Raw genomic sequence first — 21,040 nt, 5'->3', positions numbered from 1 at the left:
GGAGATATTCACAAATTTACAAGTTTACAAATGTCCCCCACAGAGGACAAATTTGAACTACTGGTAGTCAGGAGGATAGAGCTGGGTTTCATCAGTGTAACAGTGAAAATGTATCATCATCGTTTTTCTCAATTTTGTTGTGCAAAGGTAGCATGTAGAGGGAGAACAGAAATGGTTCCAGTACAGATCTCTGTGGACTACCACAGCTAACTCTGGCATGTGTAGAAGGGTAATCATTCCCATGTCCAAACTGGAATCTGTCAAATAAATGTGACTTAAACCAGTCCAAGCAAGTACAAACACAAAAGCCAATGACATGTTCAAGTTTTTTAAATTAGGTCTTATAGATGAAAACGAAAGAAAAAATCTCAATTTTTTGAGGCCCTGATTATCATCATCATTTTAACAATTTACAACAAAACAATATTGATTTATTTAATCAGTTAAAAAAAAAAAAAGAAAAAACTAACGTACAGAACTATACATCAGCAAATCCAGTTGCCCAAGTAGCTGAAACCTGGCAAAAAAAATCTTCCTTTTCCAGATAAATGGAGAAAGTATTAGTCATTCATTTCAGCAGGAATGACGAAATAGAAAAGCAAAACAAAACTCCACACATTACTGTGAGTCATCAAAGCCAAGATCCAAACATAAAATATGGTCCTGGGAATGCTTCATCTTCAACATTACATATATGGGTAACAAGGTGTTTTTCAACATTGCTAACAGATGTAAAAATGTGATGTAACATTCTGTAATCTTACAAACTTTATGTATATTAAGTGGAAATTTCTTAATATTATTATTGTATTTTTAACATCTTTTTGCTGATGGCAGATGCATCAACCACATATAAGCCAATAAATTAATGTTTCTGCATGTAATTGTAGTTTAAAGAGCAGGTCCATGATACTTGGTTGTATAGCAACAGACAAATCTGTGCTTCAAGAAGAAGAAAAGAAAAAAGGTTGAAGGTGACTTTTGGAAGGTATCTGAAGTGTTTATCAGAGGGCTTGAAAGCACTGGGAGTAGAATTTATGTGAGTGTGTTGGGGTTGTACAGGACAGCTTTACTATTGTTTAGGGGTTTTAGTTTAAGGGTTTCACGTATCTGGTCAGAGTCCACAACACTTTAAAGATAGACGACATCTGATACATTTTTCTCACCTTGATCTTCTATTAAAATGTTAATTGAGAAAAAGTCTATCCTGACAAATCCTTTCTCTTTTGGACCAACTGACCGACACACACACACACACACACACACGAATGCTCTAAATCACAAATTACATACTGTGTAGAATATTTCAATCCAGATTTTTTTTTGTTGTTGTTGTTTTGTTTTTATGAGGACCTGATCTAATATGGTCAAGGTCTCTGAAAAAACATGGGAATCGCCCTATATCTGGTGAATCGGAGGCTAAATGTTATATTGTTCATGCTGACCAGATGGTTCTCATGCAAATCTGCCTGAAGGTGTGAAGCACATGCCACAGTAATTTCGTTCTTTGGCCTGACTCACTGCGATTTCTTCACAATGTCTTTGGTAGGTGCTCTTTTTTATTCCCAATTCTAACACCTTCATCTGTAGTTTAAGCTACCGATTGGAGAATTTTCCAGAACATTATTACTTGTATACTCATTGAATTTAAAGATCTTCCCTAGTATTTTAAGTTCTGAGTGCTATAGGATATTTTCAACAGGCTCAAACAGGTTTCAGCACTCCCCAGGCATGGTTACTGAACAAGAAATAGAAGAATGTGCTGGACTGTTTCTTTGTGCTCAATTCCAAAAACTCTTCAAAACAGGTTTGTTGGCTTGACTTTGTATCAGTGGAGACCACAAATGCTGTGAAATTTAGGCAAATACATTGGTCTTAGGGAAAAACAAACCTCCTCCGCATGCCAGGAGGAAGCTAGTCAAACTAAAGCTGGAAACCAAGCGACTGTGTGCTGACAGACAACTTACACGTCATTAACAAGATTTAAGACTGTATTTTCTCTGAAAGGAGCCTTTGGTGGCCTATGTGTCATCTCAGCTGAAAATAATGTTTGTCTATGCAAGTCTATGCTCTCACTTCTAGTTTAGCAGGAAACAGATTCCAGGTTTTTAATAAGGTCAAAACTTCAGAGATTCATCTCTGAACAAAAGACACGAGAGCCAGACGTGAAACTGGAACTGCACTGGTTTCATGTGCAGAGCAGAAAACAGCTGGAAATAAAACAGCTTTCTGATGATCTGTGGCTTTGATTATTTGACATTCTCTCTGTACGATCTGGATATATCGAGTTTGATCGTTTTTATCTCTTGGAGCTGAACTGTAGCCGTTATTTCTTGTTTAGTCAGTACTAAGCCTCAAGTCGTCAGCTTCCTCTCATTACGGCTCATTAGATGCCTTCTGAAGCTCATTATTTATTGTAGGTCACGTCTGTTTCTCACACAAAATTCTGAAGGTCCGTTGATTGACTATGCATGTATGTAAGTGTTACAGCCTGGAAATGTTGAGTTATAAAATGTTCTAATTTGGATAATGTCCAGGAGAGGTGTTTAGGCAATGTTCCTTTCTTTTATTATTATCATTCAGGTGATTTTTGAAGTCATTCGTTCTGTGGGTTTTCTGTTGTGTATGTTGCGGGGGCATTTAACACTTGTGAGCTATAATACGTCATCAGCCTGCGTGCACCGGGGTGTGTTTATATGCAACGTGTGTAACGCGGCTGGCTCGGTGTGTGTAGCGTGGCCATCTTTGCATGTCCTGGCTGCCTCAAGAAAATCCACATATTTTTTAAAAATATATGCAGTGCGGGGTGAATAAAGTTGCCAAAATCAAGACAGAGTCTTGTCTGCTTCAAGGGTGCAACATAAGTATTGTATGCAGGGCTGCCAAAGTTAATGCTTTAATGACATCCATCCATCTTCTGCCACTTATCCGGAGTCGGGTCGGGGGGCAGCTGCCTAATCAGGGAAACCCAAACTTCTCTCTCCCAGGCCACATTCACCAGCTCATCCGGGGGGATCCCGAGGCGTTCCCAGGCCAGCCGAGAGATGTAGTCCATCCAGTGTGTCCTGGGTCTTTCCGGGGCCTCCTCCCTGTGGGATGTGCCCGGAACACCTCACCAGGGAGGTGCCCAGGAGGCATCCTAACCGGATGCCCGAGCCACCTCATCTGGCTCCTCTCGATGCAGAGGAGCAGCGGTTCTACTCTGAGCCCCTTCTGGATCACCGAGCCTCTCACCCTATCTCTAAGGGAGAGCCCGGCCACCCTGTGGAGAAAACTCTTTTCGGCCACTTGTATTTGCGATCTTGTTCTTCACCATAGGTGAGGGTAAGAACATAGATCGACATAGATAAACCTTTTGGCTTAGCTACTTCTTCACCAAGAAGATTCTCTGCATGGATGACATTTTCTCTACTGTCAATGTGAACTGAGTTATCACCGTAGTATGTTCAAATACGTTTCAAATACCTGCTGTGCAGAACAGCTGACTCCTCCTCCTCTAAAGACAGACTTTGATGGATAGCTTCCAGCAGAGACGTCCTGATAACTCCTACAAGCTGCAACCTTTCAACAGCTGATCTGGATAAACTAAACAAGTTGGAAATGGGGCTACAGCTCTGCAGGCAACTTACTGCTGGTTATTTGTTTGTTTCTAGAAGAAGGTGAGGCTATGAGAAGTGGTATGAGAGAGTGTAACCCAAGTGCCTTATTCTATAACTGCAGGTAGATAGCTGCAAACAGGAGTATTGAAAACATGATGAATATCCTAGTCTGGTACATTTAGAAACAGAAAAAATCTGTGCTTAATTGCGAGATAACCTTGGGACTGCGATTAAATGAGATAAAATATTTTGAATGACTCAGAGCCCAAACTGTATGTGAATGTATTTTTCAATGTAATGACAATGGCTTAGTTTGGACCACAGCTGTTGGATGTGTTTTGTCCTATTTTGAAAACTACTGAATTCAAGGTTGAGATGTGCATATTCTAGTTGAGAAGATGCACAACAGTAAAAATGAAAACCAAACTTACAGAAACATGACACAATGCTTTTTGAGCGAACAATCAGAAAGCAGCTGAAAGAAATGGGATTACCATCCAGAAAAGTCAAAGATAAACCATCACTAACAGATAAACAGAAGAAAAGCAGGTTCCCGTGAAGCTGAAGAGAAGCAGTCATGAACTGAGGATGATTGGATGAAAGTGATATTCACAGATGAATCTCCAGTCTAATCAAAGAAATGATGCTGCATCTCTGGTTTGGTTCAGGTCCAATGAAACATAGAAATTTGAGTGTGAAGAAAATAGTCACTTTCCAATATACATACACACATATATATATATATATATATATATATATATATATATATATATATATATATATATATATATATATATGTATATATATATATATGATACTTTGTGATGCTGTTTGTAAACAATAACTTTTTAATGTTTGACCTTCAAATTACTAAGCATTAAACAAGCATTTTCCATTCACATAGTTTTAGTGTCACAGCATAATTTTTTTCTATAACACAATAATCAACATAAGGCCTAATATTTAGAGAAGACCCTTAAGCCACGCTGCATGCAAATGTGACTTTTTGTTTACATATAACCCATATCTGATTTATTTTTCAGGCTGGAAAGCACAAATCTGTTGTTGTCATATATGACCCAGTCTTTCATATGTGATCCATCCATCCATATCAGTTTTTTTTTTTTTACCTCAGTCTGAATGATCATGCCATATTTCATCTAACTTTTATGTCACGTGTTATATTCCCATAAAAACACCCAAAAGATTACTGAATACTTCCTCATATTTCCATGTATCCCTTTTATATAAGAGCCAACCCTACTTTATAAAAGAAAAGCTAGCTTTGCCTGGTGAGCTCCACTGACCCGACCGCCAATCATTTGACATCAGCTCTTGTAAAACTCAAGATTGCGTTTAACTGGACCCAAATCATCAGCAGTTTTTGAATGTTTCCCAAAAAAATTACAAACTAAGTTACCATTTACAAAAAACACACAATGATGCTTTTGTTACGCCTGAACCGGACACTACTCTGGGTTGCTATGGTAACATGATGCTGCAGGATGGTAGAGCTAGGAATGAAACCTGCAGCATCTTTGGATGTAACAGTTCAGTTGTTATTTTCATGCGACAGAACACCAACAATAAACATTTTACATTTCGGCCAATAAATCAACCACAACTCTGAGCGTATGGAGGATGTCCTGGTTATGATTTATTAGAGCACTGCTGTAGACCTGCATTAATATAACTCATTTTTATTGATCAGCTTGGAGCTAAACATCTGATGAGCTCATGGAAACACTGAGATGCACTGAAAATACAGTGTTACTGTAAGTCATGCAGTGTTAGCTATTGAGCAGTGAAGCTGGCGCACTCACCTTATAGAAAATGGAGAAGTTGCTGGATGTTGCAAGGACGCTGGTCAGGACACCGTTACAGAAGTCTCCGTCTCCAATGTAATCAGGAGGACATGTACATGAAACATCTGCACACATACACACTCACATCAAAAGTAATCTTTTACATAGATTTATTTATTTATTTAATCTGACTTTCAACATTTCTATAGCAGAATTAATTATTTGATCATATGATCACTTTAAAACAAATTTTAATTAATTTATCTGTAAAGTATATTACACATATTTAAATTATTACATTTTTCCAAAACAATAACTTGAGTTAACACAATTTAAGTAACACTGACAAATTATCTTTAAATTTGTCTGTGTAAAATTGTGCAGAGATTAAAATCTTTGCTTTTTTATTCCATACGAATAACAGCAGTAGAGGCCAAAAAGATATCTCTCAAATCTCTCTGAATAATCTGATATCTCTGATTTTACAAATCCTTACTAACCTCTAAAAGTAAATCATTTTGTATCACAAAATTAACATGAAACATTGATAATGTCATGAAGTATCTGTATATTGAACTTTTTAAATCTGAAAGAGAACATCTGTAATATGAGGGGTTTTTTAAAGCTTTTTGAAAAACTGCTTGGTTCAACACCTTGTTTCTCTACAGAAGCAAGAAGGGCAAAGTTGGTAAGAACCACAGACAACACAGCATGTTAAAATAAACCAAAAATACATCAAGAGGGGACAAGGGGGTCAAGATGCTGCAGCAAAGTAAGCAATAGTAAAAAAAAAAATGGTTGGACAGATCAGAATGGCACCACCTCTGACTGAACACACATTTTACTGCTGTAGTACCTCTGATCCTGTAGCAGTAGGCGTCGTAGTTGCTGCTCTGGTCCACCGGCTCTTTGTACATAACCAGGCCCACATGGTTGTCTCCACACTTGACTGAAGGGAAGCGGGTAGGATATCCCACCTTCCCCCCATCCATCCAGCCAGCAACACACAGATGCATCCCCAACTGTCAGGACCAGAGAAGAACAATAATGACTGATCAAAAATCCCGGAAAATCTAGTAGAGTCAACAGACACACTAGACTTTTGATTAGAACTCTTTCACTCGCTCACCAGGCCTGTAAAAGTGGAAGTTAAGCTTTATACTTGAGCCCATGAGTTGGATCTGCGGTGAAATACCACAAATGTGATGAAAACGGATCATGTGTTCAGCTACAAGCTTCTGATGAAGTAAAAATAAGATTCAGTTATCTTCTGGCTTCCAGAAAACAGTAAAATAGAAAAGCCGTTTAATAATTGTATAATGTCAAAGGGATGGAGGTATGAGACCTCCAAGTTATCAAACCTTAGGCCTCTCTGAGGGTGCATTTGCATCATGATAGTCCACTAGACTAAGTCCAATTGGCGACTTGGGGGTGCAATATTTTTCCGGTTTGAGATTACATTCACGCTACACTTCTAAAACAAATCAGACCTCTAAAATAACGAGATCCACTGTTCGCCAGAGGTGCCGCTGTTCCAAGAACTACTGAAACAGAGAAGACGAGACTCACAAGGAAGAAGAAAACTTGTTCATCGATTGGTTAATACAGAACGACTTTGGTTTCCAGTACATAACAGCTAAAGCTCCATCAGATCCTGGCAGTCTTGGGTTGAACAGGATTCTATCAGAACTATTGCTTCCACGTCTGAACCAAGAGATATTTGTACCATCCTGAGTTGTCTATTGCCCCACATGCACGTTTGTTTTGGTTGTGTTTACCCACGATGCTATGCACTGAACCCATAATGCACTTTGTATTGTAGTCCCCTTCCTGTGTTTGGTCTGCTTGAAACGGATTGACACCTGCATTGGTAGGCGGGCCGAGTCAGCTTCTTTGATTCAAATCAGAATTTGTTTTCAAATTCCCAAATGAAGTGAACTTTACGAGCAAATGGACTAGCATGTGAATCAATAGGCTGGTGTGGGAATTAAACTGTAAACAGCATAATCACTGTTAGCTCATATACCATAATAATCCTGTTATAAGACCTGCATGTAACCAGAACAGACTGTGATGAACTTGGTTGAGAAATGTACAAATTGTTCAGAAAGTGATATTCTGCAGTATTGGGGAAATAATATGTATAAAACCATCAATGACGTTATCAGAAAAGTAATGTTTTTAATGTTCATGTAAGGTAACTGGATGAAAGTTGAACCAGTCTTGTGATCTGCCCTGTATCACAGGAAGGAAGAAACAACTTTGAAGGAAGTAAGGATAGGGGCTCAGCAAGTCCCATCAGGAAAAGGAACCAGATGGTCCTTTGTCTGCAGCATCTTGGGATTTTTCAAGAGACATCAGGCTAACGTCAGGACTAGTGAAAAAGTTGAGGTATGTGCATGTCAGTAAGGGATGATGCCAAGAAGATGAAAGATTATAAATATGATTAAATTAAGAAAAAAATAGCATTCTTCCAATGAGCCCTGTAAGGAGTAATGTCTCTGCTGCTAAGGAGAAGTTGGAGCTGAAACCAATTGAATTATACACAGGTTGTCTTGAGATGAACCGACTTTGTGTCTTAACAGCTGCTGACCTAAAATCGGACTTTCAAGTTCTCTGGCTTACAGAGTACCCGGACTTATGGATGTTAAAGGACCTTTGAATAAGATTACCTTTTACCACGGAAAAGGACTTGGATTCTGGCGAGACAAAGGACTGTTCCTTGGAACCTAACTTAAAAACCTCAACTCCTTTAAGCTATTACAAAGGAATTATAAGAAAGTACCCTCCTCCCCAGGACAAATGGATTTACACAGCCTCAAGTTGGATTATCAAATATATTTAGGAGTGAGTTAATAAAAAGTTTGGGATTTTTTTTTATTTATATTTTTTAGAATCAAACTGATTGATTTACTTGTGTTAACTTTTGATGATTAATTTAACTTTTAATTATTTTACATTTATTCGGGTTAGTGCTGTATACTTTTTCTCTGCTAAATTGCTTAAAGTTAAAGTTGTAATCATTGTTCCCTTTTGATGAAGTTCCATTCAGTCTAACATCTTGTTGTGGTATAACATTATTAATAGTAGGGTTCTTATCGGTTAGTTTAGCCTTTAAAAGTGTGGATTTAAACCAAATCCCTAGAGCTTCTAAATATTACGTGACAACCAAGAAGCGCTCAGATTATTAGCAGGTAGCTACCATTAACTAGTGTAACCGGTAACATTCACCTGGATCACAGAGGCCACTTGTCTAGGTCAAATTCTGGAGGAAGCAGGGCAGACACTAGGATGGAAGTGTAGTTAGAAGCCAGGCTTACAACAGGCTTTAATTATTCTCATTAAAGCTATTAACCTGAGCCAGCTCAACCTGTAAAGTGGTAATTTTTGAGAAATCTGTTAATACCTTTTGAATACATTTAAATTTTAATGTGAGCTGACTGATATATCTGGTTCCTTTCCTTTATGTTGATTCCCTTGAGCTGGAACTAATGTTGCAGCTACTTTTTGAGATCCTTTTGGGACCCTTGAATTGGTAAGATTTGGGTCCCAGTCTTACCAATCCAACCCAAAGGGCAGAGCTTGACATACTGCAATTCATTGATTGGTCAACGGTGGATTTTTTTGTTGTTTAAAGCCACATGCCAACTGCTGAATGCATTAAGATTAAGAAGTAATCTTAATTACTTGTTGATGTGACAAAATACATCACTTTTACCTGTTTCTCTAAATCTGAGGCTACAATAAAAACTCAACACCATAATGAAATTATCAGGTTTGATGCATTATTTCTCCTTTAATACCATCTCATAACAGGCTGCGTTTGTGCAGATAAAACTGAGATCAGAAATCAAAATATTAACAAATGTCTAATTTATCTTTAATGTGTTTACATGAAGGAGATAAATAGGCCAGTCTGGTGTCTCCATGGAAACCCCTGCTGTGTGTGGGTTTACCTGCTGTGCATCTCCCAGTTGTTTAAAGGTGGCCAATGTGGCGCCCTCAGCCTGGCAGGCGGCGTCTGCCTGACTGAAGTTCATCTTGTACTTTCCCTCAGGGGAGCGGAGATGAAACACACCTGCTGTGTTGGCTGAGAAAAATAAATGCATTGCCTTTACCTCAGATTACTAATCATTTATGTCTCTTCACAACAGTATAACCTTTACCTGTGAGACATGAATGACTTCAGACTAAAACATCAGTTGAACAGTACCTGCTCTCTGATTAACAGTCTCCCACAAACTGAACCATGAACAGTTATTTTTACATGATCATTATACCCCAAAGAATGAGCATCATGTGATAATCATCTCTGGGTATTAATGAGCTCCATGTTTAATGAGCTTTGGGCCTTAAAAAAGTTTCATTCAGTGTTTCTTTGTTTACAGTTATTGCTCCAAAAAGACAGAATTCAAATCCAGAACTAATAAACAATGTTTTAAAGTATCTCCATGGTAACAAGGATGCTATAAAAGGTCAAAAGCTGTGGATTCGATAGTTTCCATGGAAACAGCAATCTAGGAGGAGTGTGAAACCAACATGGCTCCTGTTCAACATAGACAGCACGTCATAAAACTGCAGCAGCTGCTGGTTCATGGTTTCAAACATGTTACCATGGTAACATAACATAACTGGAGTCACAATGAGAGATGTTATAGATGTGTTGCCATGGTAATACAAGTGTTATCAGTAAACAGGGGGACATTTACTATTCTGTCTGTTACTTTGCATGTTTCTGAGGTGTTACCATGGTAACAGCAATCATTTGTATGGCGATAAGAAGCAGATGTGGTACTCTGACAATAGAATTCAATAAAAATGTGTTACTATATTAATAATGTGTTACCATGGTAATGCAGATCCTTGCAGTAAGCCACAGGGTCACAGTCTCCATTGTCTTCCAGGCAGCGGTCAACAGGGGGCACTACTTTCTCCAGACACTGGACTCCATTACCCACGTATCCCGGCAAGCACTCACACTCTCGTTCATTCTGAAGAAATCAGATAACAGTGATGAGGTTGAAACTGGTTACAGTATGTTCGTTTGCATTGCTAGTTTGCTTTGTCCCTTTTATATGAAGTAAATTTATACTTTTTACGTTATTATTATTTTATTTTAATCCTGTTTGATATTAGACCTGCTTGGGCTAAAAACGAAAGGTTTTTACTCACTGGACCAGTAAACTTGCAAGAAGCAAAATCATTACAGCCACCATTCTGCTCTTCAACACATCTGCACAGAAAAAATACAATGAATAAAATAAAAAAAGACAAACACAAAGGGGAATCTTCAGGGAACTAAAGTCAGAGGGAGTGACCAGCCACATACCTGTTGATGGGCTCACAGGAAAAGCCATCGCCTTGGTAACCGCTCTGGCAGGTACAGCTGACAACCAGTCCTGTCTGGTTGCAGTCTGCGTTCAGGTGGCAGCCACCGTTGTATTCAGAGCACATGTCTACAGCTGCAGAGGTATTAATGAAACAGTTATCGGACTGATCTGGCTCACAGGATAAATTCAGGACAGATTTCAGATCTCTTACAAAGTCCAGTGTGGAGGATAAATGGACATCTCATAACAAATTGAAATTATACACCAACCTAATACCTTCACCTACCCTAAAGGGTGGGAAATGAACTTAGTGCCTTTATTTTGTTTGTTTTGTCTGGGCTACTGTAGTAATACAGCAGTAACAAAACAGTTTGTCTTTTTATGAGCTTCTATATTGTTTAAACATAATTGTGACTATTATTTAGTATTTCTGCTTTTTTTCTCCTGACTTAGGTTTTTTTAATTACTTGACCTGTAGATCAAATGTGACTACATAAAATTACTGGACAGATTTAGCAGCATTTCTGCACCCACTTTCCACGTGAATTGGAGGAGACCAAGTTAAATATACTGCTGAAAAAAATAAAGGGAACACTAAAATAACACATCTTAGGTCTGAATTCATGAAATATTCTTATTAAACACTTTGCTCTTTACATAGTTGAACGTGCTGATGACAAAATCACACAAAAATTATCAATGGAAATCTAATTTATTAACCCATAGAGGTCTGGATATGGAGTCACACTCAAAATTAAAGTGGAACAACACACTACAGGCTGATCTAACTTCGATGTAATGTCCTTAAAACAAGTCAAAATGAAGCTCAGTAGTGTGTGTGGCCTCCATGTGCCTGACCTCCCTACAACGCCTGGGCATGCTCCTGATGAGGTGGCGTATGGTCTCCTGAGGGATCTCCTCCCCTGACCTGGACTAAAGCATCCACCAACTCCTGGACAGTCTGTGGTGCAACGTTGGTAGATGGAGCGAGACATGATGTCCCAGATGTGCTCAACTGGATTCAGGTCTGGGGAATGGGTGGGCCAGTCCATAGCATTGATGCCTTCGTCTTGCTGGAACTGCTAACACACTCCAGCCACATGAGGTCTAGCATTGTCTTGCATTAGGAGGAACCCAGGGCCAACTGCACCAGCATATGGTCTCACAAGGGGTCTGAGGATCTCATCTCGGTACCTAGTAGCAGTCAGGCTACCTCTGGCGAGCACATGGAGGGCTGTGCGGCCCCCCAAAGAAATGCCACTCCACACCATTACTGACCCACTGCCAAACCGGTCATGCTGGAGGATGTTGCAGGCAGCAGAATATTTTCCACGGCGTCTCCAGACTCTGTGACGTCTGTCACATGTGCTCAGTGTGAACCTGCTTTCATCTATGAAGAGCACAGGGCGCCAGTGGTGAAGTTGCCAATCTTGGTGTTTCTGGCAAATGCCAAACGTCCTGCACGGTGTTGGGCTGTAAGCACAACCCCCACCTGTGGACGTTGGGCCCCCATACCACCCTCATGGACTCCGTTTCTGACCATTTGAGCAGACACATGCATATTTGTGGCTTGCTGGAGGTCATTTTGCAGGGTTCTGGCAGTGCTCCTTCTGTTCCTGCTTGCACAAAGGCGGAGGTAGTGGTCCTACTGCTGGGTTGTTGCCCTCCTACGGCCTCCTCCACAGCTCCTGATGTACCGGCCTGTCTCCTGGTAGTGCCTCCATCCTCTGGACACTACGCTGACAGACACAGCAAACCTTGCCACAGCTCGCATTGATGTGCCGTCCTGGATGAGCTGCACTACCTGAGCCACTTGTGTGGGTTGTAGACTCCATCTCATGCTACCACTAGAGTGAAAGCACCACCAGCATTCAAAAGTGACCAAAACATCAGCCAGAAAGCAGGAACTGAGAAGTGGTCTGTGGTCTGTGGTCACCACCTGCAGAAACACTGCTTTATTGGGGGTGTCTTTCTAATTGCCTATAATTTACACCTGTTGTCTGTTCGATTTGCATAATAGCATGTGAAACTGATTGTCAGTCAGTGTTACTTCCTAAGTGGACAGTTTGATTTCACAGAAGTGTGATTGACTTGGAGTTACATTGTGTTGTTTAAGTATTCCCTTTATTTTTTTAGCAGTGTATTAAGTGATACTGGAAAAAATATGCCAGTGTTATTTGGATAGATGGTGTAATCTGCCTTTTAAATCAAACTGCGATCTAACCCAGCTTTTGATCTTAACAGGTTAGGGTTAAACTATTCACATTAAATAAATGTGTTAGGGTTTTCTTTTTTACATTCATGCCAGGTGTTTGACTCTTGGTCTTTACATTTGTCTTTATAGCTGGGACTGATGTGCCTTTCAGGGTCACAAGTAAAATTAGAGGTGGCATCAAGTGCTGAAGTTGACCCTGAGCTCCCTCTGTTCACCATGTTTTAATTATATAGGATAAATGGCAGCAGGTTAAGCAGCAGCAAACACTGGGTGACAGGATAGCAAGCCTCACAGACCTCTGAGGTAAAGAAGTTTCCCCAGTCCTGACCATCCTCTCCTACAGTGTTTCTCAAACTTCTTTCCAATGTACCCCTTGTGGAATAATATTTTAGCCAAGTACCCCCTAACCAATGAAGAAACTCATATGGTTGGAAACAGAGGTAAATTACACTGTAAATTAGTGCCTGATTTATTCAAATTTGAAACTAAAGAAACACTTTTAAATGTAAAATATTTTAAAAGAACATCTTTAAAACATGTTGAATGGAAATAATCTATGACTACATTCATGACGAATCTTTTCTGCTCAATAAAAGCATAATTTTCATGTAAAAATGTGTTAACAGCATCAAAGATCTCCACTCCTATTATTATCACTTCAAACGTAATAAATGCAACAAGTTGTGGATTTTCCTTCCACTCACATCTGTGGATTCATCTCCAAGTTTTCCAAAAACGTATTCAACAACTTCTGTTTCCATTTTATCTGTCCTGCAGCAAACTGCATCAGCAGACACAGATGTAAGTTTTTCTGCTGTTGTTTTTGGCCATCATCATCTCTGCCAGAACATCAGCAGCAGCTGGAGGAGGCCTTCAGAGATCGTAAAGGCTTGTTGGCTTTAGCCACAAGACACCTCCAGGGCTTTAGATGATGTGGTTGACACTTTTCACATCATGTCTTGTGTTAATCTGAATTCAGCTAAATTTTCTCCTAAAAAAAACTCCGGTGTCTTACTGACATGACGGAGGAGCTTTCTGGTCAGAGGCTACTGGAGATGTTCTGGTTTCATGCTGCTGTTAGCTCATTTCTACCCATATTAGAATGTCTCGGGTGGTTTGCAATATATGGACGGAAATCCAAAGAAAACATTTTCACCTAAATACTGACAGAAATGTACCTGCTCTCCTTTCACCTTTATTTGGTCCTTGACTGTGTTTTTTGGCAGCAACTGCTGCCTCCCAACCATGTTTAAAGTTTCTGATGTGATAAATGATTGACAGGTGATGTCTTTTTGGTATCAGCCAGAATGCGTTAAAATCCTGGTATGTAGGCGACCTGGGTTCGTTATAATAAATGAAACTAAATACTAACTATACATTTTAGTTTATACACTTACAGGGACCAAACTAATTCATTATTTTTACAGTCATACAAATTTTATTTAAGGCAAAACACAAATTACTACCTGCAAATATTCAAGGACTGTTTACAGAAAGGGACGGGGGTTATCTGTTGAGAGGGAAATTTAATTATAAGGTCAAAAGGGTGAAAACATGGAGGAGAGGTTTCTGTATTTCTAAATGTGGAAAAAGTTGAATGTGGAGCTCAAGGAATGTCCAAATTTAAAGCAATTTAAAAAAATGTTTAAAGATATTACTTTCACACAATATATGAATGAAGAAGCTTCTTTTTGAAATATGTGTTTTTTTGTGTTGGTTTAAAATGAAATATCTAAATGAAATAGTTGCAATGGTTGAACAATATGAAATCATTTAAATGTGTACTATGACATAGGACTGTAAAGTTCAGATGGAAAATTAACAGGAAGTGGAAAATATTATTTTAACTTTGGAGAAGGGGTGGGATTTAATAAGTTTTTTCATGGCTGTACATTTGGTTTTGTATGTGCTCGAAATAAACTTATTTACTATGACCACTTGCATTTATATTTTATTGATTTTGCATGACTATTATAAATTTTAAATGGACACTACTTTTGTTATATTTCTTTGTCTTCTCATGTACCCCCTGAATTATCTCCAAGTACCCCAGGGGGTACATGTACCTCCATTTGAGTAACAGTGATCTACTGCAACAAGACTGGGCTGAGTACCTGGTTGTGAAGTCGGAGATTATAAAAAACCTCCAGTGTCAAAACACATTCTTCCCACATGTCTCATAAAATGTTTCACACCTCAGTGTCTGGCCAATATCGGATTTTTCACGGCTGTTTAAGGCTATTAAAGCAACCAGTCCTGAAAACACACTTTAACACACTCAATCATGCCTCATTATTTTTAAAAATGTGCATGTATATTTAGTTTTGTATATTTCCCTTTTATTTCTTTAATACCACATCGCTAGATAAGTTGTTAAAAGTCTCGTCACCTTATACACACAGCTCTAAATCAAGATATGCTGTCATTAAAATGAACAGTGATCAATACATTTGGTTTGAATCTTATTTAACAGCAGAACCCAAAGTATTTTATGTTTTTTCTTATCAACTCTATTTAATTTGTATTCATTTGTAGGCAGATACACATTAAAAGATAGCTGAGACAGGGGAAATCTATAGCTAGTAATGTAGTTAAATAAAAATTTGAAGTAATCATGATCATGATTTGACCCAAAAGCAACAAACATGAAAATTTCTGAGTATCAAATATGTTGAAAGGATCTCCAGTTTATCTCCAAATGAGCAAAAATAATTGAATGGTTTTAAAATAATTTTGTTCAAAGAAAGATTGAACGATTTCCATTTTCTCCCTCTACAGCCAGATAATCATTAAAGTCTTCAGTCAGTCTGCAAGAGTTTCAGTGTGTAAAGGACAAGTGGACACAGTGATCTCTAAACCCTCAGAGATGGTATGGGGTTGGATCAGGGTTCTGTGGTGGTACCAACAAAATTTTATTGTAAATTTACAATTACTATAAAGTCTCTCTGAATATCTTAATAATCTTTTTATGGGGAACAGGTTTTATTATCCATTTATAGCTTTATAATGAGCCCATAAATTCAACTACTGTCATACAAAAAGCCTTGAGGACTTTCCCACTACAAGTTTATCTACCCATGGTATGAGGGGAATGCAGCTTTTGCTCTCATCCAAACACATTAATAACTAGTTGGAAATTGAATGGGGCTTGAAAAATGTTTGTCCAGCTGCACCCTAGACTGATGCTAGACCCCACATACGACAGGGCAGAGAGGGCTGTGGCACTTCTTAAACACTAAGAACTAAACCGGGAGGGCAGCAAGGGTTTACAAAATGCAGATGTTTGATGCAGCTTTTTTCAGGCATACGCTGTGTGTCCACTGGTGGGAGTGTGCTCGGCTGTGTCTGCGTGTGCTCACCAGGACAGAGGGGAATTGTAAACATGAAACCATACAGAGACAGAAATGACACACTGTTGCTTAAGTTAGATGATGGAGGTGAGATGAGAACTAAACCACACATCAATTTTTAATAAGACAGCAACTGATCAACAAAATAAATCCCCTTTAAAGCAGAATGTATGTAAATAATCTGGGAACAATCAGTCTGCAGTATCTGTTGCTGTTGTTTCTGTCGTGCATTATTGAAAGCAGTGGCGTGCACAGATAGACACTAGGTGAAGCTAGACCACTTGCCCTCTGGACCTAACAAGTGCCCTTTTCAAAATTACTATTACTATACTTGTACAAATGTACAATTTACTTTATGTGTCCCATGTTGATGTAGGATCATCATCCACTGTCTTAGTTTAATAATGTAAAATAAAAAGAATATGTTGGAGTGAGACACGTTAAATTTAGTTCTAGAAAATCCGTCAGAGTGAGCACTCTGTCCAGGTGAAATCTTTGACTCGCCAGCAGCTCAGGTTGTACCAGAGAAGCTGAAAATAAATTCACGGCGTTGCTTAATTTATTTTATTAGTTTGGTCTTGGATACCATGTGTCTAAGTATTATATTAATATTTTTGTGTCTTACAGATACTTGTGTTTACAAGTAAACTTATATGAAGTTGTGTTAGATTTACGATACGTTTATGTTCATCCAACGTGGGAATACACGATGTTAACATAAGTTTTATTTTCTGTGCTTTCAGTTTTACAATAAGTCAGACTTTCAAAGGAAAGGCAAGTCAAGTTCAGTTACTGGAGGACTTGCACGTTAGCGGACAGTCTAGTTTAGCCGTGATGCTAAATGAGGGCAGTACATTATACAAAATATTAGTATTGTGTGTTTAATGTTTAATACTATTACTGCTACAAGAGGCCCTTTATTTGTAATGCACCTGGAGGAACTGTATAGTATGAAATAAGGACGGAGTAGTACTAGTAAAGTAAATAAACCAGATGGCATGACCTTGCCCCCGGACAACTCTGTACCTCATTTAATTAATATAGACAGATTGTCACAGCAGTGTATGTTTACATAATTAACACTTGCAGTAATTTTTTTGCTAAATGTCAAACAGAAAAAGTAGCCGTCTGCCTTGTTGTAATGTCACCCAGCAGTCTTGTTCTTGCTGTTGGTCTCTTTTCATTAACCAGTGGCAGCATAGAAAGGAAAAATTGAGGAGAGAGAATAAAAGGGAACGACAGCAGGCAGGCCAGGGAAGCAGCTCTCCTGGATAAAGCAGCCATCAAGCTGCAAGGAGAAAAGAAGCCACCCGCCCATCCCAGCCAGACACAAACACATATTTATTCAGCACCAGTGGGGATGAGGAGACAGATGATATGGAAGAAAAAGTCAGAGTCAAGACCAGAGTCATTTTAACTGTTTATAAGCTTTTAAAGCTCAGATTTTAAAATTGAACTGCTTCTCTAATTTTATTAAAATATCTTAAAAGCTGTCCACAAAGTGGGTTGGCAGTATAAATCAGGCATGAAGCTGTATTAGAAAAATATGTTATTTTGACATAATAATTTATTATTTTATTACAACACTTGCAGTAATCTCAATAGACTATTATTAAAACTTTGACTATGCTAAATACCCAATAAAAATTTGTCAGCAGAACACAGCAGTGTAGTAGCGTATTGAAGTTAGACCATGACAGTGACAGTCTGGTGTTAATCTTACTTTTGTAATGTTTTTTTAAATTTAATTTTTTAATTTTATTAAATCTCACACTGCCGTAATAAGACATCTGGCATTTCCACACCCTGCAGAAGGTGCCCTTATTTTTCACTGAGCACCTGCCCCCAAAATTGTCTGTGCACGCCACTGATTGAAAGCGTCACTAACGCTGCACTGTTAAGTAAACCCTTCATGCTCAGCAAGCTGCAGCGAATAAACAAAACAACCCAAGCTGAAGATTCCCATATCTTCATTTATCTTCTTCATATAATTACAGGATTACAGCATTGTAGCTATAATATTTGAATCATACTAATTTGTAAACACAGGACCATGAAAAGTCCCTCTGTGGATTGGTGAGGTGGAATTCAGTCTGATTTCCGATCCATGAATTAAGTCAATAATTGGACCCCAATACCAATATTGGATTGGATCTATCCCAACTCAAATGATTAGCACAGTTTCTGATTTGTAAAACCTACATTCTATTTATGAAAATATAAATAAGGTTTGTTTTATGGTCTTTTTCTGCTTCTTTTGGGCACCTCTGCCACATCGGGGGCTTCATTTATCAAACTGTGCGTAGCAAAGCACATTACAGGTGGCGTCTGCGGCGCAAAAAGGAAATGCAACGCACTTCAACTTTCAGATTTATAAAAGCCTGCGCACGCACGTCCTACACCTGTTTCTATTTATAAATCAGAATCAACTCTACAGCGGCCACACATGAGGGAACGCCTTCCCACACCCACATGGTGGCTGTAAATGGTCAGGTCAGCCTATGATATATATTCATCATAAGAAGCAGAATTTTTTGGGGTGTGAGACAGAGATCCTGATGGAACACGTTGACAAACATAAAAATGTTTAATTGGTGGGCACGACGTGGGCATTGCTTGTATCAGAAAGGCAGAATAGTGGTAGCAGGTCAGAAGGGAAGACACGCCCGAGGCATCAGAACACGTAGCTGGATATCTCAGTCAGTAGGACATCAGTCTTTTATGTGGGAGATCGAAATTTGATTTGCACAAGGGTGAACGGTAACACTTTCCACTGCCGGCCTTAGCAAAACGCTACAGCCCACAGGAAATCGATTTGATGAAAAGCATCTGCTAAATGACAGTAAGGATGCCGGTAATGTAGTCTTTGTTTTAATGTATAAAATAAATATGTACAGATACATGTGAGATTGGTAGCAGTTGATTTAGTGTTAAATAATATTTCTTTATAGTTTCGAGAAAGTCCTGCAGGTGCAGAGGGACACGGTCACCGCTGTTAACGATGTGGCCAAGCAGTTGCAGAAAATGGAGAATGTCTTGACGAAAATTGGGAGAACAATTACAAAAGGAATGTGTAAGAATAAATAAATAAACAAACAAAGGAACTGAAGGACTACAGGAAACTAAAGGAAATAAAGGACTTCTAGACGCTCCATTCTGTCCCACTCTGCTGGATCTCAGAATAAATGACCACAGTTTACTTTTCACATTTTCTTTTACTGACTGAAAGTCAGGCAGCAAACTCTCCACCTCAATCCTTGATTTTGTTCTGTACCGTTGGTGTTGCTGTTTCCCGTTTTCGCAGATTTTGTGCATATGCCATGGTCAGAATTGCGTGGAGGTAGAAACATTTTCCCACCAAGTTTGGTTTTTATAAATCCCAAAAACTGACTATATTTGGTTTATGCCGGTTTTTGTTCCTAGGCCACCTTGATAAATGAGGCCCAAATGCAATGAAGTTGATAAGACAAAACATTAAATATCTTCTATTCATACTGCAGTGATATAAAAGATATATTTTAAAGTCACTTTTTTGTCTCTGGTGTTCTTATTTCTGCCACACTGAACATGGAGAAAGGAAACAACAGGCAAGCATGGCCCAGACTCAAACACCATCACTGCAGTTTTCTCCCTCTGAAAGCGTGGAGTTGTTTATTTCAGCCAAAGCTGGGTCAGGGTGATCTAACAATATGCAGCAGACCATCAGCTAAACATGTTATCAGTAGAAGGTTATAATCAGTTTCCTGCCTCTCTCTGTGGTTACAGAGCAAGGTGTGACTTGTTTTTACAAGTTATTTGTCTGTTGTATTTAAGTTACCAGAATCTGGTTGGCTTGGTGATAAATCGGCTATTTCAGTTCTTTTAAAAATCACAAAGAGGTTGCAGTGATTCAGCATTTCTGGCTGAACAATACTCACGTGGAGCTGGACTGCAGAACGTGCCGTTGCCTTCAAATCCAGCTGCACACAGACATCCAGTACCTACATTACAGACGGCGTGAACGTGGCACTGCCGGCACTCCTCTGGGATCAAGCCTGGACAAATGGAACAATTTAAAAAAAGAAAACACATAACAACCCACTAAGTTAATTTCAATTTCAGAAAATATTCTTCAGTCTGCAATGGGGTGACACTTTAAAGTTCACATAATTATGCTTTAAAAACATGTTGCTGTAAAAAGCTTTGCATGTATTTGTGTCATAAATTCAACATTTTACTATTTAAAACATTGAACAGACTGTTTAGGCACCTCATGATTTGATTATGATTCAGATGAGAGGAAATGAAATGGAAAAATACTTTCATTAATCCCAGAAGGAAATTAGTGTTGTAGTAGTTTTTTGTTTGTTTGTTTGTTTGTTTTTTTTTAATTAAAAACAATAATAATTCATTAGAAGATACTAAATGTATTGTTGTTGTCACAACCTGTCATGCCACTCCTCCATCTGCAGTCCCCTGATCTTCCTCACCTGGTCCTGATCTGCCCATAATCATCAAGCCAACCAGTTACACCTGTGTCCCATTAACTTCCCAGTCCTCTTATACACCAGCACCTCAGTCGTTCCCTGTCGGACCTTAAACCTCACACCTTCTGAACTCACTCCCTCTCCGTTCCTGGATTCCTCAACCCTACTACCTCCTCCAGTACCGGTACCAGTATGTTTATCTGCCGAGTACTATTCTGTAAATAAAACCTTGTTAACACGCCCTAGTCTCCCTGGAGTCTATGTGTAACAGTTGT

At 38.8% G+C, this 21,040-nt stretch overlaps 1 protein-coding gene across 1 annotated transcript in view; it reads right to left on the bottom strand.

The window, feature by feature from the left end:
- The window catches only part of stab1 (stabilin 1), a 123,740-nt gene that overhangs the window by 31,819 nt on the left and 70,881 nt on the right, over positions 1 to 21,040 (bottom strand). Inside the window, exons 59-65 of the mRNA XM_041980206.1 lie at positions 20,217 to 20,333; positions 10,734 to 10,866; positions 10,577 to 10,637; positions 10,251 to 10,395; positions 9,361 to 9,494; positions 6,261 to 6,426; positions 5,423 to 5,529 (exon numbers count right to left, since the gene is read on the bottom strand). Of these exons, the coding sequence (XP_041836140.1) occupies positions 5,423 to 5,529; positions 6,261 to 6,426; positions 9,361 to 9,494; positions 10,251 to 10,395; positions 10,577 to 10,637; positions 10,734 to 10,866; positions 20,217 to 20,333 (863 nt within the window). The remainder of the gene's footprint in view (positions 1 to 5,422; positions 5,530 to 6,260; positions 6,427 to 9,360; positions 9,495 to 10,250; positions 10,396 to 10,576; positions 10,638 to 10,733; positions 10,867 to 20,216; positions 20,334 to 21,040) is intronic.

The sequence above is a fragment of the Melanotaenia boesemani genome, chromosome 3 (assembly GCF_017639745.1).
Source record: "Melanotaenia boesemani isolate fMelBoe1 chromosome 3, fMelBoe1.pri, whole genome shotgun sequence".
NCBI lineage: Eukaryota > Metazoa > Chordata > Actinopteri > Atheriniformes > Melanotaeniidae > Melanotaenia > Melanotaenia boesemani.
This window is presented reverse-complemented; position numbering and strand designations above follow the sequence as displayed.